Genomic DNA, 25222 nt, shown 5'->3' on the forward strand with positions numbered 1-25222 from the left:
CTTGTCCAGACTCAAAGGATCAGAGTCATCTGTGGACCTTGGGGACCCTCACAGCTGGGATGCTAATGCGTGCCAGAGGCTAAAAAGTTGTAGAATCCAAACAGACTGGAAGACAAGACCTGGTATGCAGCTACTAAACTCAGTGTTCTGGGATGACTGTTACAACTTCTCTCCTGCCACCTTAAGGGGCAGCAAGAGAGAAGCCTTTCCCTGCCTCTAGCCACTAGAGAGCTGAAGACCCCACCCGGAAGAAGCCAAGACCTTCTGTTCCACATGCCCCTGCCCTAGAGCCACCCACTGACTCCAGGAGCTGGCAAGGGCCCGGACCTGGACTGCCAAGTTGTGCTGGCGATGACCATGGAACGGCCTCAAGGTCAGACCTACCTTGGGAACAAGGTACTGCTGATCCGTGCAGGCCAGGACGTAGGCCTCGGCCCGGCCCAGTTCACTCTGAGGGAAGTGGGCGTTCATCTCGTCTCCATCAAAGTCGGCGTTGTAGGCCTTGCAGTTGGCATAGTGGAGCCGCAGGACCTTCTCCTCGGGCAGGATGCGGGCGCGATGCGCCTGGATGGAGGGCCTGTGCAGGGTGGGCTGTCGGTTCAGGAGGAGAATGTCCCCATTCTTCACGTGCCGGCATACCTGGGGGCAGAGGAGAGAACAGGGTGAGGGGCGGCAACTTCGGCAACATCGCTACTATTCCAAGGGCTCACCTTGGCCTGGGCTGAGTGTGCCTTCTGTCTGTCTCAGGTTTTATTCAACTAAATAAAAGGAGAACTTTTAGTCTGGAGTGAAACCCTAGAAATCTTTGAGAAATAGCTACTAAGCCCCTCTGGTACTCTGAGAAATAGCTGCTAGCCCAGCATAGTCGTGTCCTGGCTCTGGGCACGGAGGTATAAGCCAATGAGGCTACAGGCCCCTGTCCAGTAATCTCTGTCTTCTTCAGAGATGCATGACCTTTCCGGAGTTTGAATTCCTCTGCGAATTAATCTGAAGAAAGAAATAGACACATCTGAAGACAGCATATCTACATATAACCACAAAACTCCTGGTCTGCCAGATCTAGAAGGATCTGGCAGACCTCTAGAATCCCCGCCATGGCCACATCTGATACGTTATTCGAAATGTGAATTCCACGTTTTAGAAATACTTGCCCAACCTCATCCAGCAGAGCCAGGACTGAAACACAGGGTTCCTGATTCCCAGTTCAATGCTCTCTGCAAATGTTTTATTGCACTTAAAAATTAATAATAAGTTTATATTGCATGGTCTTCTGGGAAAGCAATTTCACAATAGATTTTAAAACATTTAAAACTCATTTCCTTTTGGCCTTTCAGAACAAAACAGGTGTCAATGCAAGGTTCTAAGAATGTGTATGTTTATGCAGCAGTGTTAACAGTGGCAAGAACTGGGAAAAACCTGGCTGCCCCACAGAAGGGGCATTGGTGGCTAAATCATGGTATGTACTATGGAATATTATGTAATGATGAAAAAGGATGACTTAACCCTATAACAGTCCTGAAGCGATGGCAATAATGTATTCCAGTAAAAGAAAAACAATCCAGGTGCCATCTAAGGTGATAGGATGAGGCAATTTAAAACCCAACCCAGGGGACTCCCCTGGCAGTCCAGTGGTTAAAAGACTCCAGGCTTCCACTGCAGGGTGCGTGGGTTCGATGCGTGGTCAGGGAACTAAGATCCCACATGCCACGCAGCACGGCCAAAAAATAAAAAATAAATAAATAAAACCCAACCCAACTCTACGGGTTTATATAGATGAGGGAAAAGGGTACTTAGATCCTCACTGAGCTGTTTCTATGCTCTCCTTGAGGCAGGGACACAGGGGAGGAAGAGTACGGCACAGATCATCACCTTTATCTTTATACGTCTTAGTGACGTGTTACGACGAGCGTGTACTACTTCTATGAAATTTCTTTAAAAGATCTTCGACTGTTTCGAAAGAAAGCAAGAAAAACTGCACAAGTGATGCTTACTGTGGGGGAAAATACAGAAAATACAGACAAACTTAAAGAAGAGAATGAAAACCACAAGTAACTTTACTCCTTAAAGACAACCAACGCTCATGCTTTTTTGTTCCTTACCAATATCAACATGCCACTGGTCACGTCCTCCTGACAGAACACCTTCGCCTACAAAGCTGACTTTAGTATAAGGCCCTTAATCTTACGCTATATTAATTACTGGGCTTCCCAAATGATGAACAGAGACGCCACTTTAAAAAACAAATGCATGAGAATTCCCTGGCGGTCCAGTGGTTAGGACTCTGTGCTCTCACTGCAGGGGTCTGGGTTCAATCTCTGGTCGGGGAACTAAGACCCCACAAGCCTTGCAGCAAGGCCAAAAAAATTTAAAAAATAAATAAATAAAAATAAAAAAACAAATGCATGAGGCAACTGCTACCCCAATCATTCTGCAGGCTGCCCTTAGCAGCCCAGAGGAATTATGGAGACTCAGTGAGGCCTCCCCCCACCCCAAGTCTCCCCTAAATTATCCAGCAGATAACGGGTTGGGGGGAAACAAATTACTCCAGGTCTAGTTTCTTCTTACATCGTCCACATTATGAAGTTGTATCAGAAAGCTGGCTACAGAAAGAGGCTAGAGGTCAACAAGAGATGCTCCCCACCCACCTCCCCCCATCCCTGTTCGGCTGGGCTGAAAGTGTCCTCCAACTCAGGGAAGCAGGGAGCAAACCCCTCAAATTCTAAAAGGCAGTCCTAAAAGCAGCTAGCGGGGAGGCAGTCTTTCTGTTCCCCAAGGAATTCAAACCCGTCCTCCCCCCACCCCCATGTCCGTGTTTCCAAGGAGACCTGGATTCTGAGGATTCCCATGAGTGGCTGCCTAGGGCACGTCACGAAGCCTGAACTGACTTTCAAGGTCTATTTCTTTAGCTTCTCAAGGAAGAAACTGCCGGGACCTGTGGCTTGGGTCCCAAACCCCGGGCTCGCCTCAGGTCTGAGTCTCGAAAATTCGAGACATCCTCCGGCGTAAGCAAACCCCACAGCTGGGAAGGCTCGCAGGCCCGGCCAGCAGGCACCAGCCAATCCAAACAGAAGCCGTGGAGCACAGCGTGCTCTCCTCGCCAACCCAAACCTGAGGCCCTTCCTTTCTCTTGTCTCTAAATAAATACCGCAGCGAAAATTAGTGTGCCCCAGTGCCCGGGTCAGAGTTCCCAGAGGCAGAGCCGGAGCCAAAGAGCTGCTCCTGGCTGACTGCTGGGCCGGGAAATGAGGCCTGGCCGTCCTGGCCACTTCCTACTCCATTTACAAGGTCCAGGAGAAGGGGCAGAGACTTCACCCCTCCCAGGGGAAATGGCTTCTTCCACTCACCCCTCCCCCTTCTCATCTAACCTGCAGTTTGTCCCTTCCTGGACCTGGGTCTCTCCCTCCCAGTCACGTCACCCGGCCCTTTGGCCCAGGTCCTGATCTATACAGAACACATTAACCAAAAAATTACTTTACAAATTACAAATGAATTGTAAATGCACACGTATCTGACTACATATATAAACATTACATATGACATCACTGAGATTCTGGAAACTAAAGATGATCACCTTTAGGCTCCACGTCCCGATATAAGGACCACTTTTGTCTCATAAGTGCCCTTCCTGTCTCTGCCTCAGGGCCACATCCTCAGGTCACATGTGTCCCTCACATCTCAGAGCCTCCTGCACCTCATCCTGGACCGGTCCAGTCCACAGGGGTTTCCCGAGCGCCTCCTACACGCTGGGTGCTGGGGGGAGTGGAGGGCCGAACACCCTGCCCTGTCCTCACGGGGTTTAGGAACTCGAGGTCAGACAGATAGGGGTACCTGGAGTGGCAACATAACGCAATGAGGGTGGGCGGGGGGTGAGGTGGGACACACGGGGGGGACCCCATTCGTGTTGTAAAAGTAGCAAACTGCAGGCCACCTGCTTTTGTAACTAGAGTTTTTTTGGAACACGGCCGTACCCATTCACTTTGTACTGCCGTGGCGGCTTTCACGCTACGTAGGCGGGGCTGAGCAGCTGCAACAGAGACCATGTGGCCCGCAAAGCCTAAGATATTTACTATCTGGCCCTTGGCTGAAAAAGGCTGTGGACCCCTGCCCTAGAGGAACGAAGGCTTTGCAGAAGGACGAATGGGCCACGGCTGGGGAGTGTCGGGGAGGACAGAGTATTCCCGGCAGGGACAGCAAGTTCAAGGCCTGAAGGGGAGAAAGAGGCCCACGTCGATGGGACGCCGAGAGGTGGGGCTGGGAGACAAGGCAGGGACAGCGTGCTCGGGATGTGAACTTAGGCTGGGGGACAGGCGACTGGGCCAACCTCACTCGATCTCCCGGCTGCTGAGAACTCATTTCCGTCGCTTCCCACGAGCTGACCTCAGTGTGCAGTGAGGCCCACCTGCCCTCTCCTAAGCCCACCCCCAGCCCCACAGACGTAACAAGGCCACGGGAAGGAAGCTCCCCTGCGCGTCTGCCCATCCCCACTCCCCGATAATGTCAGAAACCCCCATATCCTTTTGCTTTTGCTCCAGTCATAAATGAAGCTACTGCTTCGCTGCCTCATCACAAAGGCCCTGAAGCCCAGCTCCCCCCACTTTGTTCAAACGGCTCTCCTGGGTCACACGTGACCTTCATGTGGACAAATCTGCATCTTCCTTCCGTTTCCTCACTCTTCTTAAACTTCATATTTAACTCCACAAACACCTACTAAGTGCCTCTGGGAGAAGCAAAGATACTCCGGGGCTGGTCCTGACCGGGAAGAACCCCCCCAGCGCAGGTGGGAGACAGATGCAGACACCGAGAGCGAGCCCGGCCGGCCCCCTCTCCCTCAGCGTCCTTCCCTACCTGCCTCCTGCTTCCACAGGTCCCCCCTCCGCATTTTCTCTCTGTTGTACTTTGTGCTCAAAGAGTTTAACTCTGATAATTTATTTCTTTTTTTTTTTTTTGGCTGCGCCACGTGACTTGCGGGATCTTAGTTTCCCGACCAGGGATGGAACCCGTGCCCCCCCGCAGTAGAAGCTCGGAGTCCTAACCACTGGACTGGCAGGGAATTCCTGATAACTTCATTTCTTAACTCTATGCCCCCTAACCTAAGTGCCACATTTCTACCTTTTACGGGAGACTAGCTAGCCCTTAGATTCTCCACCATGACCTCAGTTCAGAAGGACCCAGACACACCTCCTTCCAGGGCACTGGAAACCACGCTTCCTTCTCACCTTCTCTCTTTTAATTCTCTCTTTTAACCCAGCCTACAGCCAAGCCCCCCTACTTCAAGGTCCCCTTGAAACTACCCTGCTTTCACCCTCGGTTCCCCTGCAGCCCCCAGGGTGGCCCTCAACTGCCTCCTGATGACTCCAAACTCGTCCTGCACGCCCACCCTGCCCATAGCCCTCTTTTCTTCTCCAGCTTCATGTGGGTAAAGTCACCGTCCCCCGTCGCTGTTCCCTTGTGTCCACCATGCCACTCAGCAGTGGTGACACATTTATGGCCTCATTCCCTGGGGGTGCCCCTACCAGGCCGTCCACCCCGAGACAGCAGGATCTCATCTACGGTGCCTGGCAAAGTGGAGCACGGCACCACCTGACCCGACTCTGCTCTCTTCTCTCAATTTTCTTCTCAAAATGTCCTACTGTGAGACTGTTTCACATGCTCGACTTGAGTTAGTATGAAGATTACCAGTGTTTGCCTTGCTTCACCATAAGTTATGAAAAACACACTTTGATTTCTCCTGCATCTTTCTCACAGCTGCTAGCAAAACACTAGGCACTTAAAAATGGCAGAATAATCCCGTGAGCCTGAACACAAACCTCACTTAATGCACGAGAAAAAAAACAAAACAGGGACTAGATTTGTGTCTGCATGTGCCCCCTGCCGCCAAAGCAGAAAACGCATGGCCTGTTACTGCTTGACCTCGGGACGGTGGTGAGATGGAGAGGAAGCAAGAGGACAGGCCACGGTGAAGAGCAGTGGGGACCAATGGTCACCGTGACAAGGCTTCCTCTCCCCCTCTGTCATCCAACCAAAGTTCCTTCAAGGACCAATGGTCCTCTGTAGAGCTCAAACCCACTAAAAAGAAGACCTAGTCGGCCACTGGGTCTGGATGTGTCAGAGGGCAAGAGGAGGTCTAACAAACGTGCAAGTGGGTGCAGAAGACACACTCAGTCATCCCCTGACTCTGGGCAGTCACCACAAATTAATCCCAAATCTAGTCCATTTCACTCTAGCAACTTCTGCCACTGTTGCCTGGTTAGGCGTTATTTGCTATACCCTTCCCAGCAGGAATGGTTATTATTTGACACAGACACAAGTGATGTCACCCACCCATCTGTCCTCAGCAGACATTGCTAATCGATCACGTACTCTTTCCAGTGAAGCCCAGATAAATCCCTTAACACAGTACTACAGGCAAGAACTAGCAGTCCCCCGAAAGTGAAGTATCACATGAAACCTGTCAGTTTTCAGTTATCAGACACAGAATGTTCCCTTCATTTAGGGCAGTTCTCAAACTTTAGCATGCAGAGGATCCCTCTGCAGAGCTTATTAATATACAGATTCCTAGGTTCCATTCCCAGACAGACTAATTCAGGGGTGGGGGGCAGGGAGAGGGGGAGGAACGAATGTGCATTTCCTACCAGCTCCAGGGCTGCTGCTGCTCTGAGGACCACCCTTTGAGCAGCCCTGTTCAAGGGCAGCAAATCACAACGGAGTTATGATTAAAGAGCGTTTTTCAAGGCCCGACATGTACCCAGAATTGCGCTGCATGCGTGGGATGGCCAAATGAAGTTTTATTCATGGTGTTCAGGCCCTAGGGAACACCCACGTCTGGGGGCAGCTTCCTCTGGGCGGGGGGCGGGGGGAGGGAAGGGGAGGCAGGAACTGCTCTCACAGCATTCCTGCATCGGCAGTCATGCGGAGCCAACAGGAGCTGGCCAAGCCCCTGACCAAATCTGCCCATTACTCACAATTTTTGTCCCCTGGGGCTTAGGTGCCCCCATGGCTGGTGTCAGGAGCTGTTTGGCCACGGCTTCCCGCTGGGTTAGGTTCGAGGCGCTCAGGGCCGTGCGGCTGCCATCCTCGTTGATGACCATGGAGGCTCCTGGGTGCACACTGGGGCCGTTGATGACCGCCTGCCTCAGTTCCTGAACGTTCCAGGGGGTGACTGGCTGAGGGTAGGTCAGCTTTGTGGCAAACACCTGGAAACAAGGAGTGGATGTGAAAATTCAGGGTGGGCAGAAAGGTTACATGGACCCCCAGATCCGACTCAACAGGCTGCGTTACTTTTTCCCTAAGATGCAGAGGTTCTCTCTGAGCCAAGAAGGTCGTCCTTCAGCAAGTAAAGCAGCATCCTCCCTGTCTTTTCCACATTTTTCCAGACTCGCTCCCTTAAGGAAAGAGATTGGGTCTTCTTTTCTAGCAGAGACTGCTTGAAGAGAGTAATCTGAGTGTTGCAGTTTATACAGTAGAATTTTTTTTAACCCATTTAAAAATTTCACCATTTCCTGGTCTGTGAATACACACATTTAGTCCCAAAAGATGGAAAGTAGCATGGAACGCTAGCTTGAGAGAGACAGCAGATACCCGCCCTCAAGTACCATCTTCTCCCGCCAACACTTCCCCCACGCCCCCAGCAGCCATCACTAATTGATGGTGGCCCATGCCCTGAGCCCAGACATGCCATCCAAATCTCTTTACTTGGCCTGAGATAAAACTGATTTGGTCTCCTGATATATGAGAAAACTCAGTGCTCCATTTGACACACCGGACCTGCACCACACTCCAAGAAAAATGAATTCCCTGGTTAAGCAAGTTCTGAGCTACTGAATATTAAAACCCTTTGATGCTTCAAAAGGCACGTATAACTACATTAGCGACTCTGAGAAGTCCCAGGTAAAGGAACTTGCTAAATGCTGGCCAGATCTTGACGTGAGTGGCTCTGTGTGAGAGGCCCTCCCCGCCCCGTGGCCCACTCCACTTCTGCCAATGCACTGACCACTGCCTGACAGAGTGTATATGTACAGACTGTGCCTGACTTAGGATTCTGGGTGCTTTACGATGGTGCAAAAGCAATACATGTTCAGTAGAAACTGTACTCCCCATTTTGAATTTAGGTCTTTTCCTGGGCTACTGAAACGTTGTATGATACTCTCCTGAAGCAGGGCGGGGCAGCAAGCTGCAGCTGGCAGTCAGCCCCGTGATCACGAGGGTAAATAACCCATACACTCAGAGCCGTCCTGTTGTTCACTTTCATGACAGTATTCAATAATTTAACAAGAGATATTCAACACTTCATTATAAATTAGGCTTGGAATTAGATGATTTTGCCCAACTGTAGGCTAACATGTGTTCTGAGCACATTTAAGGTAGGTTAGACCTAAGCTATGCTGCTCAGTAGGTTAGGTCCGTTAAATGCATTTTCGACCCATGGCATTTTCAACTTACGATGGGTTTACAGGGATATAACCCCATCATAAGTCGAGGAAGATCTATACTTGTGTGTCTGTTGATGCGTCTCCACTGCTGGAATGTAAGCCTCGCAGGAGACATGCTAAGTCTGTCTGGTTCCCTGCTGGGTCTCTAGCTTATTTCCCAGACTTCACCTCCTCTGCTTCTGTTAACACCTGTCCACAATGCTAGATGGGAAGGGCGTGCCACAGGGACCAAGAGGCAGCTTCACACACCCTGCTCCTCACGGCTATCCTGCGAGTAACACCCCAGGCCACCATGGCCCTGAGGCTTGGGGCAGGCTGGAGATAGGCAAAGGGGGAAATTCAGAGTCCCTCCATTACCAAATGAACCCGGATCCAAGAAAGAGAGGACCTTTGAAGGTGGAAAGAGGAGCAACTCTAAAGGTCTCTCCCACAGCCGGGGACCCTGGAGGCACCATGAGGCCAAAGCCAAAAGGGGCAGCCCCTGCCCTCTGTCCAAAGAGAGCAACGAACAGGTCTCCTCCCAGGGCCTCGGACTCCGGAATGTCACCAGTGGGCTTCCCAATGCCTTTCCCTGACACCCGACCCAGCTACCAGATGCAAAGACCCCTGGTTCCCAGGAGGCCATGGGCACTGGACTGGGCGTTCTCTGACTCTTGTCCCCTCACACGAGAGCCCTTGCCCAGGAAGCCCATGTGTGCCCGAGGGAGGAGGCGGCAGCAGGTGGGAGGCCATCGGAACACCTGAGCTCTGCTCTCTGCTCCTCACCAGTCCTCCCCGGACAGCGGCAGGGGGACCGTGCACAAGGAAATGAGCCTCTCCGTGGAGGGAATTAAACCATCTTCTATTACTGACCTCAAGGCCCATTAAGGAGGAAGCCAATTAAGGGGCCGCTGCTAACGAGCACCACAGCTTGATGTGGTGGGGAAGTGAGAAAAGGAGGCTGGCTCCTCGAGGAAACACTAATGGGCGGATGGGGCAAAACGCCTACCCCTGCGGATCTGGGAGGATGGGCGATGCCTGCTCTCTGGGGCTCCTCCGCGGCCTGACTCCTGATGCCGGCAGGTACACGGGACGGAGACCCCCCTTTCCCTCCTCCTCATCTCTGTCATGTATTCAATCTCACTAGGAAGGCTTAAAGCTTAGGCCAAGAGAGGCAGGAAGAAGCTAGGCGGGAGGGATGTGCACCCTGCCGTCTGCTCCCTGGTGGCCCGGGTCTTCCTTGTGGGTAGAGGGTATCTGGAGACCTGGCAGGGAGTGAGAGCAACGCTACCCCAGGGCCTCAGGGTCCCTGCCGAACAGCTGGTCCAGGAAGAGGCAGAGGCTGCCCCCACCCAAGCCACTGCAGTCGGCCATATGCCTTCTCCCCAGCCCTCCTCACCACTCCCATCCGCCACCTAACAGCACGCACCATGGGAATTCCAATTTCATTGGTGTTGATGTACATGTCCGGGCAGATGACTGAGCGGGCTGCGTAGTCTACTCGCTTTCCCATCATGTGCTTTCGGAATAAACCATCCTTCTTCTCCAGGATCTTTATGGGGAAAAAAGTCCACAGAAAGCATTAAAAAAAAAATCAAGTATGTTTATAATTTTCTTCCTTCAAGACAAACATGTTTATTATTTAACCCCTTTGGCTAGCAATGGGGATCCAACTCACTGCTCACCTGTCTAATGCCAGGGTACTTTTCCATCATTAATTTGTCCATCTCACTATCAAACACAATATTGACGTGGCTCTGAAGGCGAATCCAAATGTTGTAAAGTTTGTCTGTGAGGGACTGGCCTGGAAGTAGACTCAAAAAGGACCGGTCCATAGCGATCGAAGGGTCTTTTTCCTGGCCAAGACACAAGCAAGACAACAGGCATGATGGCAGAACCTCAAAAAGGCCAGGCCTGGTTCCATTTTTCTTTCTTACTAGAGCTCTGACAAATGATGAGCTCTGGAGTCTGCCTTTATGTCTTTTGAACTTGACAGATCAGCGGCAAAAGTGCTCCTAAATCTACCTTGTCCATATACAATCTATCTTGTCCAAAACATCAGCCCCACTACCTATTTACCGGCCCGTCTCTTTCTGGGAGTAAAATGAACTCAAATTTCTAAGAAGTCTCCTTTCTTTCCTTTTAAATTGACACACAATTATTATCTCACAGTTTCTGAGAGTCAGGAATCTGGGCACAGCTTAACTGGGTTCTCTGCTTCAGTCTCCCCCAGGCCACAATAAAGGAGTCAGCCAGGGCTAGGGTCTCATTTGAAGGTTCAACTGGGGGAGGACCCACTTCTAAGCTGACATGGCTGTTGGCAGGATTCAGTTCCTTGAGGACTACTGGACCAAGGGCCTCAGTTTCTAGTTGGTTGTTGGCCAGAAGCCACCTTCAATTATTTGCTGCATGGGCTTCTCCAACATGGTAGCTTATTCCCTCAAAGTGTGCAAGCCAAGAAGGTAATGGATGTATCTGCTAGCAGCAGCTGAAGTCCCTTAGTATCTAATTCTTAAGGCAACCCTAGAAATTCTTCCCATATCAATACTCTTCTTATGTAGCTCTGTTATCCTGCGAGATAACTGATTCTCATATGGAGTTTTGGCTTTATTTATGGTTTTGGAAAAACTTAATCCAAAGCACTCATAAAAATGCAGGTGAAGTAATTTCTTAAAAGGAAAAATGTTTGCCTTATGATTTCCTGTGCCATCAATTAAGATGAAGGCTATGTCAAGTTACTGGCTGATCTCCAGGCCTCACTGAAATATTTAACCAATCCTTTCAATATTTCTGTCCCTGGCTCTGCCTCCTCCTCTTCTCCCACACCTGCCCAGGTGACAGGCCTTAAGGCAGTAAGCTGCCCTAGAGCACCACCTACTGACACTGTCTGGTCTCATGGGGCTGGGTATGACACAGGAGAGAGACATATGGTCCTTTGTCCCAGTGTGGGTCAGATGAGAGAAGAAAGCTGCCAGCACTGAGAGGAGGGAAAGCAGAGGGTGGGGGAAGACCCAGTAAATGAGAATGTCTTGGAACCCATTAGTGATAAAGTGGGCTTGTCCTCAATCCTGAGGAATAGAAGGGTCTTCTAAGTTACAGAGAGGACAGGTATATTTTCTGTTCTGGCAGAAGGAGCCTCACAGGGAGAGATGGTCACCTACATGATGACAGAGGCCCTGTCAGACTAACTCACTGCTTATGGCATCACCTGACTCAGGCGATGTGACTACTTGTGAAATGAGTGAGACCCTGTCTCACTTGTATATTCTCAGTGCCTGGAGTGGCGCTAGCCCACCCACACAAGGCATTCACAATTCGTGAGAGGGCCGCCATGGGAATGGGATGTTGGGAGCAAGCGTGGGAAGAAACAACACACCCTATTAATCAGATGGAAGGAGGGCACGGTGACTTCAGGTAGCAAGGACCTCAGGAATCAGAGAGGATACTGTTCATTTCTGCAGAGATTTAGCTTTTTCTCTTGGACAAAAGGCTGCCCTAGTTTCAAGGGACATCAACGTAAAATCCTTAGCCCTGGTCACTGGAGCCGGCTATCCTAAGGCCTTCCCTCCGAAACTGAACTAGGACCTGCAGATGGCAGATTTCTCTAATACTGAGGATTTTTAAAAGCACATTTGCCCCAGCAGATCAGAAAACTTAAGCAAGACCAAAGAAACCCCAAGCAGAAAGGCCGAGTAACCCAGAGCATGGATGTCCGGGACAGACAGTGGCGCCACCTGGTGACGGGCCTGTCCCAGCAGGGGAAGGGAGCCTGGAAGCCCTGACTATCTACTCAAGGCTGAGACGGTCCTTCCTATTTACATCCAGAGAGCATCTTAGAGCTGGGAAGGATGCCAGTGATCTCAGCAAACTTCCTGAGCACCTGACTCATCTTTATACCCACCGAGGACCTGGCCCACTCAAGGGGCTCGGGAAATGTCTGCTGAAACAGGAAAACTGAATTCAGCTCCACCATTTACTGGAGAGGAAGCTGAGGCCCCAAATCTGACAGTCCTATTCTGGGAAATTCCTACACATGACAACACTGCCTTCCTGACCCCAATGCTGGAGACCTTCCTGAGCCAAAACCAGAGCTGGGTGGCATGGGCTCTGGTACCATAACCCAGGAGGGACATTCTTAGAGCTAAGGGCAGCAGACTGGTCTTTCTAGAGCTGCCAGGGAGAGCAGGTGGCCCAGAACACACCACGTATAAAATCCCACCACAGACCACATGCATTTTATAGTGGAGACAAGACCAAGAAGTTAAAGTAACTCAACCAAGGTCACCCCGGGCGTGATCGCGGGGGCCACGCTCAGACCCATGCTCTCCCCCAGACATCGCCTGGTCCTCCCAAACCCACGGCTCACACACAGCTGTACAGAACTGCTAACAGGCATCTCCCAGGACCCAGAGCGTAGGGAGTCAGAACTACGACATCAGCTCCAAGGCGGCCCTGACCTCATCTGCGGCAGGTGCTGCCACCTCATTTGGCAGCTCCTGTTCTTGGGCCATCAACGCCAGAAGCTTTCGGATCAGAACCACATCCTTCATGACAGCCTGCAGGTTCACCGTCTGGCCGTTGGTAAACATCTGGTCCCCGAGGCGGCTGACGGGGCGATACCTGTAGGAGGGTGCGTGGCATCAGTGGATGCTTAGCATGAAGGGCGTGTTCCTCAGCCTCTCACCCGCCCCTATTCCACCCCCACACTCAGAAAGAAACCCACATCCCTCCTGCACGCAGGAAGAATGGAAAGGAAAATGCTCCTACCACCTGCCACCTGGGAGTGGGATAGCTGCGCTACTTCTCAGTGCCCTTGACCCTTCCATCATCCTCTCCCAGAGGTCATTGTTCAATTGGTCCAGAAACCATTGTCAGGTGAAATAAAGCCAATGAAAGGGCATTACCTTGAGGGTGGCACCACCAAGAAATCCAGAAAGAACATACTGGGATTGAATCTGGACTCCATGCCAACATCTTCCAGTCCCAGAAAAAGGTAATTCAGAAAGAATCCTGTGTTTGAAATAAACCAAAAGGATCATTTAAATCTATATGTAAGAGCACGGAAGGATGACCACGGAAATTTTACTGAGTGGAAAAAAAAAATCCCAGAATGTAGGACAATATGTAGAGTAAGATCACATTTGTCTTTATAAAAACTAATGAGCAAAAAAACCGTCTCTGGGTGCTGTGAGCCTACACACAGGGGAGATGATGGGTTTAAAGACGGGTACTACAGGGATGACAGTGCTTAGCCCAGGGGCTGAGATGGGCAAGGATGGGAAACAAAAACTTTCACGTGCTTCTGGTTACCTTCCTGGATCATTAGACTCACACGCACGCATGCACACACACACTTATTACTTTGGTATTTATAAGAAAACGTATTTCAGATAAACAAACAAAAATCGAATCAAAAAATAGTTAGCCTTCTTAAGATGGGTGGGATGGGGAGGGAGGTCCAAGAGGGACGGGATATATGTATACATATAGCTGTTTCAATTCATTGTACAGCAGAAACTAACACAACATTGTAAAGCAACTATACCCCAATTTAAAAAACAACAACAACAAAAGGAAACAAAATAAAAAACCCTCCACATAGATGCTACCAAGATCGTCTATGGATCAAAGCTGTGTTTCAAGTGTCTGGTAACCTAAAAAAAGCTACAGAGAGAATGAATAAAACATGTCAGGGCCAACAACACTCATACTAACTTGAGTGCTATTTTTTTTCTGACATCACTTATCCCTTTAGCAAGATTTTCATTTTTAAGTGCTTGTCATTACACAGCAGTTACATTCAGTGTTCCAGAACACACTCTCAGAGGGTGGGTGATAATGTGGGCTTTTCTTATAAACTCAAAGACTAATGGAAGACTTTCCTATTTGTAGGGAATTAAAATGTATGAAAATCCTAATTTAAAAAAAAACAGAGTTCATTTTTTGATTCACAGAAGGAATTCCCATAGAAACCTTTAAAAAAAAAAACCCCAACTTTTATTTATGGGCATTTAAAATAAAGTGAGCTACACTGAACCTTCGAGACTTATGTCAAACTGTATTAAGCGATGCCCACCTGCAGCTGTCATTTAATGACCAGGCTCAGTTACAGTAACTGTCAAGTTCATGCCTTCCCCACACTATAAGGCATCAACAACAATGTACCTTGAAGCCTGCCCCAAACCTACTGTTCGATTTCAGGAGAGATCTACAAGAATCACAATTTTGAAAACATAAAAATAAAAAGGCAGGGTAAAGGAATCCAGGAAAGCAAAGGGCTATTTCTTTAGGCTGGTACAGCACCTTCATTCTTCCAAAGAGCCGTGAGATGTTCTTGAGCGCTGGTGGGTGTCAAGTATCCTCGTTTTCCCATCTGAGCCTCCTCAATTCCTGGAGCCGAAGAGGGGAATCAGAGCACAGTAAGTTAATTACAGGCACTCCCTCCTTAATGGGATTTATCAATTCTTTTCCCCACCCTGCCAAGCCTGCAATCTGACCACAAAAATCAATCTCTAGGACAGCATACTCTCTGCTCTGAATTTTTTCCCCCTTAATCTAATTTCTAAAGTAATGAAAACCATGTAACTAGTGTATGAAATCTAAAAAAGTAGAGCCAAACGGAAAGAAAAATCACCCATGATTTCATGTTAACACTATTACCACTTTTATATATTCTTTTCTGGTCCTTTGGTTTATACAGTTTTACATTATTATAATCTCAGGTGTGGATTTATTTTGTACTACTTTGCTCATTTAGTGTCATCTTGTGAGCATTTCTGCATGTTGCCCCCTATAGCTTTTATCTCACCCTCATTTTTTTTTTTTTTTACCCAGACTGAAACCTAGTCCTTTATCTCTATTTTGTCTATTTTCCCAAGAGATGTCACTGTTCCAGAAAATAACTTAAATATCCTTGGAGTGGAGGCAGTCTCTCTCTTCCTAGTGGGATGTCTTCTTGGCTCCTTTCCCAAACTTGGCATTGAGACCGGGACCCAAGAACACAAGCACAGTGCCCACCCACCGCGTGGGGCTGATGGGGTTGGCGAAGAGGATAACAGAGGCCAAAATGGTGAAGAACTTTCGAGTTGTGGTGATCATGGAGCAGGTCAGGGGACCAAAATACACAACTGTCATGAATATGAAGCTCTGGCCCAGGGCACTAGTCAGGCCAATCACCATCATTTTTTTTTTTTTTTAAAGATAGTAATCATCTTTTCTTTTTTAAAATATTTATTTATTTATTTTTGGCTGTGTTGGGTCTTCGTTTCTGTGTGAGGGCTTTCTCTAGTTGCGGCAAGCGGGGGCCACTCTTCATCGCGGTGCGCAGGCCTCATTATCGCGGCCTCTCGTTGCGGAGCACAGGCTCCAGTAGTTGTGGCTCACGGGCCCAGGTGCTCCGCGGCATGTGGGATCTTCCCAGACCAGGGCTCGAACCCGTGTCCCCTGCATTGGCAGGCGGATTCTCAACCACTGCACCACCAGGGAAGCCCCAATCACCATCATTTTTTTTTTTTTTTTAAAGATTTATTTATTTATTTATTTATTTTATTTTTGGCTGTGTTGGGTCTTCGTTTCTGTGCGAGGGCTTTCTCTAGTTGCGGCAAGCGGGGGCCATTCTTCATCGCGGTGCGCGGGCCTCTCACTATCGTGGCCTCTCTTGTTGCGGAGCACAGGCTCCAGACGCGCAGGCTCAGTAGTTGTGGCTCACCGGCCAAGTTGCTCCGTGGCATGTGGGATCTTCCCAGACCAGGGCTCGAACCCGCGTCCCCTGCATTAGCAGGCAGACTCTCAACCACTGCGTCACCAGGGAAGCCCCCACCATCATTTTTAATGGCTGCATGATATCCCTCTGAGAGGATGTTTCCTGAGTGACTGAACCACACTGTAATAGTTGGATATCTGAGTTGATCCCAATCTTTTTACTATTATAAGTTACACTGTGATAAATAGCTTTATGCACATGGCTTTCACCAGAAAGTTTCACAGCAGAATTATGGATAAATGAGGGTGAACATTTTTATGGGTAAACGTATATTCAATTTCTTCTTACAAATATCTTGCTGGTGTGTAAGAAGTAGATTGATTTTCGTTTCTCAGATTAAGCAAGATCACTCTGGGATACTGTTTATCAGCTATACCCAGAGTAAGACAGAAAAATCACACTTGGGGCTGCCATTCAGGAGGTGTGGCCCCAAGCACTTAGATGATTAACAAAGATAAGTAAGTAATGTGACAGTCTAGGTTCAAAACTATCAACTTCTTTTGGAATACATTCACTGAAATTAAATATTGCTTGGGAATTCCCTGGAGGTCCAGTGGTTAGGACTCCGCACTCTCACTGCTGAGGGCCCAGGTTTGATCCCTGGTCAGGGAACTAAGATCCCACAACCTGCACGGGGTGGCCAAAAAAAATTTTTTTAATTGCTCAGTATTCTTTTTTTATGTACTTATCAGGGCAGGAACTGTGTCTTGTCTGTGTTCCTAACACCTAACAGTATCTAGGACCCAGCAGATACTAAATTTTCACTGTCTTGAACACACATGTTCGAAATATCGTAAGATAATCTATATTTTAAAAACCCTACTCTTCTGCTTTTTTCCAGATTTGTAAAATCCAGCTTCATTCCACCTCCAGTTCTCTAGTTGGTTTCTTTACCAACTGCAGAAGACACGTCACTGAAAGTTTTTAGAGAAATCTGTAACTTGGATAACAATTAATAGATGTACCATAATTTAATTACTCTCTATTAACAGGCACTGAAGTCATTTCCAATTTTAAATGACTTAATACTGTGGGCATGCCTAATTCTTAGGATAAAATCATTAAAGTGGAATTGCTAGGTCAAGAGGTTACACGTCTAAAATTTTGATTCCTATAAAAGCAAAACATTTCAACCAATTAATGCAATTGAAGGAAGTGTGGGGAATGCAATGAAGAGAGGCTCTGACCTTCAGGGATAAACCACAGAGTTAGAAAGCTACGTGCGTTCAGTGGGGAGAAAAGACCCCATTAACCTAAAGAACCATTTTACGGGCACTTCTGGGAAGAGCCCCTCTCTTACTGAACTGGCTTGATGCGCTGAGGCAGATGAGCTGCATCTGGCAGTGCTCTCCAGCCCCCGACCCAGGGTTGCCAGTGCAGGAAGTGACCCCACCACAGTTTAGTCACAGACTAAAGCAGACCGGGGTTGTTCACTCACTGGGTTTGAGTCAGAAGAGACCTGTGGGATGCCACCTCCTCACATGGACCGCACCCTTCCTAACGGGACACTTCTGCAGCCTGCAAAAAATGAAATCTGGGGCTTCCCTGGTGGCGCAGTGGTTGAGAATCTGCCTGCCAATGCAGGGGACACGGGTTCGAGTCCTGGTCTGGGAGGATCCCACGTGCCGCGGAGCAACTAGGCCCGTGTGCCACAACTACTGAGCCTGCGCGACTGGAGCCTGTGCTCCGCAACAAGAGAGGCCGCGATAGTGAGAGGCCTGCGCACCGCGATGAGGAGTGGCCCCTACTTGCCGCAACTAGAGAAAGCCCTCGCACAGAAACGAAGACCCAACACAGCCATAAATAAATAAATAAATAAATAAACACAAAGTTTAAAAAAAAAAAATGAAATCTGCCTCGATGGGACCTCAGAACAGCCCTAATGTGTGTTTCGTTTAGCTCTAAGAGCTGCCATGTCAAAAACAAATGTCGGGAAGTCAAATAACTTGGGGAAGACTAGATCACAGTGGGTGGAGCACCTCGGCTTTAAGAACTCTCATTTGAAAATGCTAGCATTGTGGGGCTTGAGGAACACTCTGGAGTGAACGTGAATTTCACGAGCTTACGGCGCCCCTCGTGGGATCACCAGTACGTGGGGATCACTGAGGCACCGGCCTCACTGCTTGGCCCCCTTCGATACCAGGAACGTGGCCAGATCCTTGCTCCTAATGCTCACCTGCCTCCACATCACCTCCCCCTGGAGTTACTGACCTGCGTCACCCGCAGCCTCCCCCAAGAAGAGAGGCCACAAGGTCAGGTCTCCACTTTGGCACTGGACTCGGGCACGAGGCTGAGTGCCCAACAGGTAGATGTCTGCTAGATACTAAAAACCCAAGCCAAAAACTATCGAAGACTACGGCTGACTTGTTTCTAATGCACAGAATTTTGGGTGGCACCATCATATTCTCATAGCTGCAGTGAAGATTACTTCAAAGAATGGATTTGACAAAGGCACTGAAAGGCTACCTAACTTTTAGATATTTGCCCCAAAGAAATAGTTATCCTCTAGATTTCTGACCATCTTTGTTCTCAATCTATGAACATTTTCTAAGGTGCCCTAAGGGCAAGAGCAGCAGTTTCCAACCTTAAAAATTATTTTAAGGGCTATATATAGTGTAGAAAAATCCACCCTTGTGGTTGTTTATGGTTAACCATTAAACAGGCTTTCTAAATGCATTGTGGTATACTGGATTGGATCCTGGAACATAAAAAGGGCATTACTGGATAAACTGGTGAAATTCAAATAAAGTCTGTAGTTCAGTTAATAGCGTACCAATGTTAATTTCCTAGTTTTGACAAATGCACCATGGTCATCTGAGATGTTACGTTAGGGCAAACTGAGTAAAGAGTACACAGTAACTCTCTGTACCATGTCTGCAACCCTTCTATATGTCTAAAATTAGTCTAAAATAGAAGGTTTATTTAAAAAGTAATAATAAACACGTTTGCTATTGCTGTGGTCTCAATGTTTGTATTCCCTCAAGTTTCATGTGTTGAAATCCTAATCCCCCAAATGGTGGTGTGTTAGGAGGTCGGACCTTTGGGAGGTGATTAGGTCATGAAGGTGGAACTCTCGTGACTGGGACTGGTGCCCTTATGAAGAGACCCCAACAGAGCTCCCTTGCCTCTTTCCACCACGTGAGGTTACAGGGAGTAGTTGGCTGTCATTGAGGAAGTGGGCCTTTATCAGACACCGAATGTGCCAGCACCACAACCCTGGACTTCCCAGCCTGCAGAACTGTGAGAAATAAATGTCTGTTGTTTATAAACGCCACTCGGTTTATGGTACTTTTGTTACAGCGGCCCAAACGGGTAAGGCAGTTACTTACTCCAGGCCTTGCCATAGTCCTCAATGCAAAAGACAGATTATGCAACTCCAGGAAGAGAACTTATTTCCTTGCCTATTCTATGGTTCTTGAACTCTGGAATAAGGTTGAGAAACAATATGCTACAGACTTTCGCACATGAAATTTCCTCAACTCTGGGCAAGAAGTTCTGTCGCTGCCACTATATACAGCTGGAAACCCAAGGTCCAAGAAGTGACCTTCTCTAAGCCCCTCAGAATAAGAAGCAGAGGGAGGTGTCCATCACAGGTGATGCTTTTCCCGCCCTGGCACACTGACTGTATAACAAAAAACAAACGGTCAATATCTACAGAGCACATAAGACATAGCAGGCACTGGTCTCAGTACTTCAAATGGAACACCTTATTTAATCTTCACTTCAAAAGAGAAAACAAAAAGCATCTTTAAACAAACTTACAAGTACAAAAATGAAAAAGCAGGAGTACCAAGTCTCTCAAATTTCTTCCCACGTACCCCCAAGGGCAGAGCAGAGCTACTCCAGAGATCGGAGAGGTCAGGAGCAGCCTGCAGGAGGCGCTAACAGTCTTTGGCTGCTCACAGTTTTTCTTTAAAATTCACCTACATTTTACTTCAAAATAAATCCACACTTGTTTGACAACAAAATGGTGTGAAATATTTGCCAGGTAAATTTCTTAACTTCATCCTCAAGAATCTTTCAGAAAACCAACCACCTGTGGCAAGAGGTGCGTCATTCAGCCTGTGAGGGGCTGCCTCGCCCTGCAGCCCAGCCGTCAGTTCTGCGCGAGAGGCCGGGGCCGGGAGCTCGCCAGGATGCCCACTGGCCCTAAGAGCCTGGACACCTGCCATCTGCTGGCCCACCACAAATGTGCAGCTGAGAAACACGTGGTGTGGAGGACCAGGGATCCCCGAGGCTCGGGACACGTCTGATGGCCACACATGAAAGACATGCCGAGGGCCTCCTAGGGCCCGGCCTGCTTACCCTGGGGCTCAGTGTCCTTCTGGTCAGCTTTCCTGTGCACCATGGCCGGATACGTGATTGTCAGTTTGCTGTTGTGCTCCTTTCGGACAACTGACCGCCCGGTTCTAGACATGAGGACAGTTTTGAGGAGAGAAAAAAACCCGAACAATGTGAAATCTAAAATACGACACAAATGAACATATCTATGAAACAGAAACAGACTCACAGATATAGAGAACAGGCTTGTGGTTGCCAAGGGGAATGGCACGTGGGGGAGGGAAGGATTGGGAGTTTGGGATTAGCAGATGCAAACGATTATATACAGGATGGGTAAACAGCACAGGGAACTATATTCAATACCCTGTGAGAAACCATAGTGGAAAAAATATGAAAAGGAATATATATATATGTATAACTGAATCACTTTGCTATATAGCAGAAGTTTATACAACATTGTAAAGCAACTATACTTTAATAAAATTTAAAACAACAGAGGGGAAGGCACTCACTTGCAGTGGGGACATCGCTTAGCAGTCATGTGTGTCTTCCAGAAGAAAGCAATGAGCTTGCTCCTGCTCTCACAGACATTTTTTACCTATTAAAAAAGGCAAGGAAACTCAGAGTGCCATTCTGAAGAGAATCCAGTAGGTATTCATTTTGTGGTTTTCAGCTTTTTTTGAAAAACCAGAGGAAGCCACCCCTTTCTTAAAATTTCCCACAGAACCCTAATATAGCCAAACGCTACCAATCACTGAGCGACTTCTTTCCTTAAGTTTCCTCATTCATAATATGGAAATGAGAATAATAACCACCTTACCAAGCTGTTACTAAGATAAAAACATCATGAATGCAATGGGGGGGGCTTGGAATACAGCAAGGATCAATAAATGCTACTTTAATTTAAAACAAACCTGGACTTCCCTGGTGACGCAGTGGTTGGGAATCTGCCTGCCAGTGCCCGGGACACGTGTTCGAGCCCTGGTCCGGGAGGATCCCACATGCCGCAGAGCAACTAAGCCCATGCGCCACAACTGCTAAGCCTGCACTCTAGAGCCCGCGTTCCACGACTGCTGAAGTCCGCATGCCTGGAGGCCGTGCTCCACAGCAGGAGAAGCCACCGCAATGAGAAGCCCGCGCACCGCAACGAAGAGTGGCCCTCACTCGCCACAACTGGAGGGGGCCCACATGCAGTAACAAAGACCCAACGCAGCCAAAAATAAATAAATAAATAAATAAAACAAACCTCTCTGGGGACTTCCCTGGTGGTCCAGTGGCTAAGGTTCCGTGCTCCCAATGCAGGCGGCCCGGGTTCGATTCCTGGTTAGGAATCTAGATCCCACACGCCGCGACTAAGAGTTTGCATGCCACAACTAAGAGTCCACATGCCGCAACTAAAGATCCCGCATGCCACAACTAAAGATCCCACATGCCACTACGATGATCGCGCATGCCACAACTAAGACCCGGCACAACCAAATAAACACATAAATATTTAAAAAAAAAGAAACCTCTCTGGATGCAGCTGCTGCCTCCCTCGAATGGACCTCAAAGTTCCGAGGGAACGCACATCGACAGTTAAGCTACACTAGTGGTTCTGAACTGGCTGCAAACGAGACCCACCCGGGGGGCTTTTGTACCCTCCCCTGGGGCCCTACCCTAGACCAATTAAATCAGAATCTCTGGTGTGAAACTTGGGCATGAGGTGAATCAGATCTAAAGATTAGCCCTGCAGGTTGATTACCTAGACCACTCATTCCCTGAACAAATTAACACTTACACAGGTGCGATGGGGGGACAGGGAGGCAGCAGTCATTTAGCAGTGTTGGAAGGAAAAAGAAGAACAGGGCGTGGGCCTCATTCTCCAAGTGAGACCGTAAGCCAGAGCATAAGCCTCACTGGATGCTGTACCCAAGCCACTAATTTCATCTAACCTTCTCCTCAGTCCTGCAGGCAGGCATCAAAGATGAGGACCCGGTGGCTCAGGGACGGTTATGTAACTTACAAGGTCAGAGGCCTCACGAGAGGCAGACCTCGGATTCAAACTTTGGGAAGCCAAAGGATACGCAAAAGACAGTGTGGAGGCAACCGTGATAATTATGCTAAAAACCGAGTGTTTGGGAAACAGAGAGACAGGATAACTCACATGTGCGCTGTGGGATCCCAGGAGGTTGTTCTGTAGGATTTTGGTTGTATATCGTTCTAACTCTTCCTGAATTTCGAAGGCAGCAGGATCAGCATTTTCTTCCAGAAACTGGAAAACAAAGAAAAAAACTATGATCAAAGTAAAGCAAGTGTATGGTGAGCAGCACCGGGGGCAGCCTCTCCAAGGATGGGAGAGTTTTGTTGGAGGGGAGAGAAAGAAACCTCATGGCTGCTGCGGTGCATTTCCAAAACAGTTTGGCCACACTGCTGTTAAAAAAATAAAATAAAAATTTAGACTATTCTGCTTCCAGTAGTGGTTGGCTAGCTTATTCAGACCAAACCGAAAAGTGAAAAGAAGCAAGACAGGATAAAATATTTTAAAAAATGTAAAGCTCTGAAGAACTGACAGGACAGTGAGGGATAACCAAGGCCAAACTGAAGGGAAAATGGGAATCCAGGTCAAAGAGCACAGGGGCCGAGGCTGCTCTGAGGCAGGGATGTCGCACTGCACAGCTCTGGGGCAACCCTCAGGGTAGTTATGTCCCTCCAGGGAAGATGCTGACAGACTTGTGATGCTCCCTGGAGCTGCACAACACGTTAGCCTGGCCTTGGAAACATTCTACAATGCAAAAATTTTGAACTTTTCATTTTGAAGGTCTTAAATGATAAAGCGGACAGAAATGAAAGCTTAGAGTTAGTGCAAGGACGGGAATCTAACAGGCTATCTTCCTGCCATATCCCACCCCACAAACACAGGAGGCTGGGGACCCTAAGGGCTATGTCCTTGGGAACTAGACCAGCCCTGGAACAGAACCACCTGGCTTCCCATAGCCTGCAGTTCAGTCCAGCCTTGAACATGGACTACGATGGTCCCAGGCCACCAAGCGTATGGCAAAAGCAATAAGAACCCTCGCTGGAGGAAGGCAGCCAGCATCCCAGACCTCAAATTATTCCTACAAAGAATTTGCTAAGTACAATGACAAACTGTCAAAAATAAGCACACAAGGAGGATAAAGAGAGGGAGTTCCTGGAGATAAGGACAATATCTTCTTTAAAAAAAATTATTTATTTATTTATTTATTTATGGCTGTGTTCGGTCTTCACTGCTGTGCGCGGGCTTTCTCTAGTTGCGGCGAGTGGGGGCTACTCTTCACTGCGGTGCGTGGGCTTCTCATTGCGGTGGCTTCTCTTGTTGCGGAGCACAGGCTCTAGGCGTGAGGGCTTCAGTAGTGGTGGCACGTGGGCTCTAGAGCGCAGGTTCAGTAGTTGTGGCGCACGGGCTTAGTTGCTCCGCGGCATGTGGGATCTTCCCGGACCAGGGCTCGAACCCGTGTCTCCTGCATTGGCAGGCAGATTCTTAACCCCTCTGCCACCAGGGAAGTCCTTTAATTATTCTTATGGCTTCATGTTTTCACACCTAGCTATTTGTACCCAGTCACAAGACTTAAAGCTCAAGCATTCTGGTGACTATTCTTAGGGGCCACACACAAATAGCTCTTGTACCCACCACTCTGGCTTGCCTGATTGCCATGACAGCCACTACCCACTTACCCTGTACAGAATTCTCTCCAGCTTGTACACTGCTTGTAGGGCCCCGACTTCCAGAACTCTCAGCTGGCAGAGCAGCAGGTGAACCACAGCCCGGGGGCAAGTCAGCATGTGACAGTTTAAGCAGGAACCCCGGAGCAGCAGGTAGAGTTTCTGAAGAGAGGGAATAAAAGAGACAGGATATTAGAAAGTGACGTAGCAGTCAAAGTGATTTTCAACGTAATACATACTTACGATTTTTTTTTTATGTTGTCAGTTTACTCCTTTAAGAATTCCACTTCACCCTATGTACCTGGAAAGCCCTTCTTCACCTTAAGAACTCGATAAATATTCCTCGATATTTTCTCTTATGATTTCATTTTAATCCATTAATACTAGAAATTTACTTTGGGTCTGAGGTCGGGAACTACCTTTATTTTATTTAAATACTAAATTTAGTACTCATTTAAATACTGAAAACTTTTTCTTTTTAATATTTATTTACTTAGGCTACACCAGGTCTTCGTGGCAGGTGGGATCATCACTGCTTCAGGTTTAGTTGTGGCATGTGGGATCTAGTTCCTCGACCAGGGTTCAAACCGGGGCCCCCTGCATTGGGAATGCGGAGTCTTACCCACTGGACCACCAGGGAAGTCCCAAATATTGAAAACTTTTAATTAAAATGTTTCATTTAAAATAATGTTTGAAATGTTTAGTATTTAACTAAGACAATTCTCTTCCCCTAATACGATTAACAGACAAAAATCATGTCCACGTACACTATCATCCGTGTTGCTTAAAACAAATCCCGGAGGCTGGGTTAACAGATTTAAGAAGCCGAAAGTGTTGAAGTAGGACTGCACAGTAACTTAATTCTCAGCTCAGTGCTGGGCCTCTTCCTGCCACTAAGCAAGAGCCCACAAATCCACCTGAAGGGCTCAGGAAGGCCTGGAGAATTCCAAAGTCCTCTATTGCCAGGGAAGCCCCACCCACATTTCTGAAAGACATAAAGCCCTTAGAACAAAAGGTCTAGGGATGGATCTGAACGCTTTCCCCTCTGTGTAAACAGAATCCAGCTGTGGCTCTTCTCAATGGGAAT

At 48.2% G+C, this 25222-nt stretch overlaps 1 protein-coding gene across 2 annotated transcripts in view; it reads right to left on the minus strand.

The window, feature by feature from the left end:
* POLR1A (RNA polymerase I subunit A) overlaps nucleotides 1-25222 on the minus strand; it is a 77020-nt gene that overhangs the window by 44962 nt on the left and 6836 nt on the right. For both annotated transcript variants that reach the window (XM_061210724.1, XM_061210723.1), the window contains exons 3-13: nucleotides 24148-24297; nucleotides 22598-22705; nucleotides 20964-21049; nucleotides 20476-20579; nucleotides 14712-14798; nucleotides 13313-13418; nucleotides 12866-13028; nucleotides 10094-10264; nucleotides 9838-9960; nucleotides 6963-7193; nucleotides 385-639 (exon numbers count right to left, since the gene is read on the minus strand). In XM_061210724.1, the coding sequence (XP_061066707.1) occupies nucleotides 385-639; nucleotides 6963-7193; nucleotides 9838-9960; nucleotides 10094-10264; nucleotides 12866-13028; nucleotides 13313-13418; nucleotides 14712-14798; nucleotides 20476-20579; nucleotides 20964-21049; nucleotides 22598-22705; nucleotides 24148-24297 (1584 nt within the window). The remainder of the gene's footprint in view (nucleotides 1-384; nucleotides 640-6962; nucleotides 7194-9837; nucleotides 9961-10093; nucleotides 10265-12865; nucleotides 13029-13312; nucleotides 13419-14711; nucleotides 14799-20475; nucleotides 20580-20963; nucleotides 21050-22597; nucleotides 22706-24147; nucleotides 24298-25222) is intronic.

The sequence above is a fragment of the Eubalaena glacialis genome, chromosome 14 (assembly GCF_028564815.1).
Source record: "Eubalaena glacialis isolate mEubGla1 chromosome 14, mEubGla1.1.hap2.+ XY, whole genome shotgun sequence".
Taxonomy (NCBI): Eukaryota; Metazoa; Chordata; class Mammalia; order Artiodactyla; family Balaenidae; genus Eubalaena; species Eubalaena glacialis.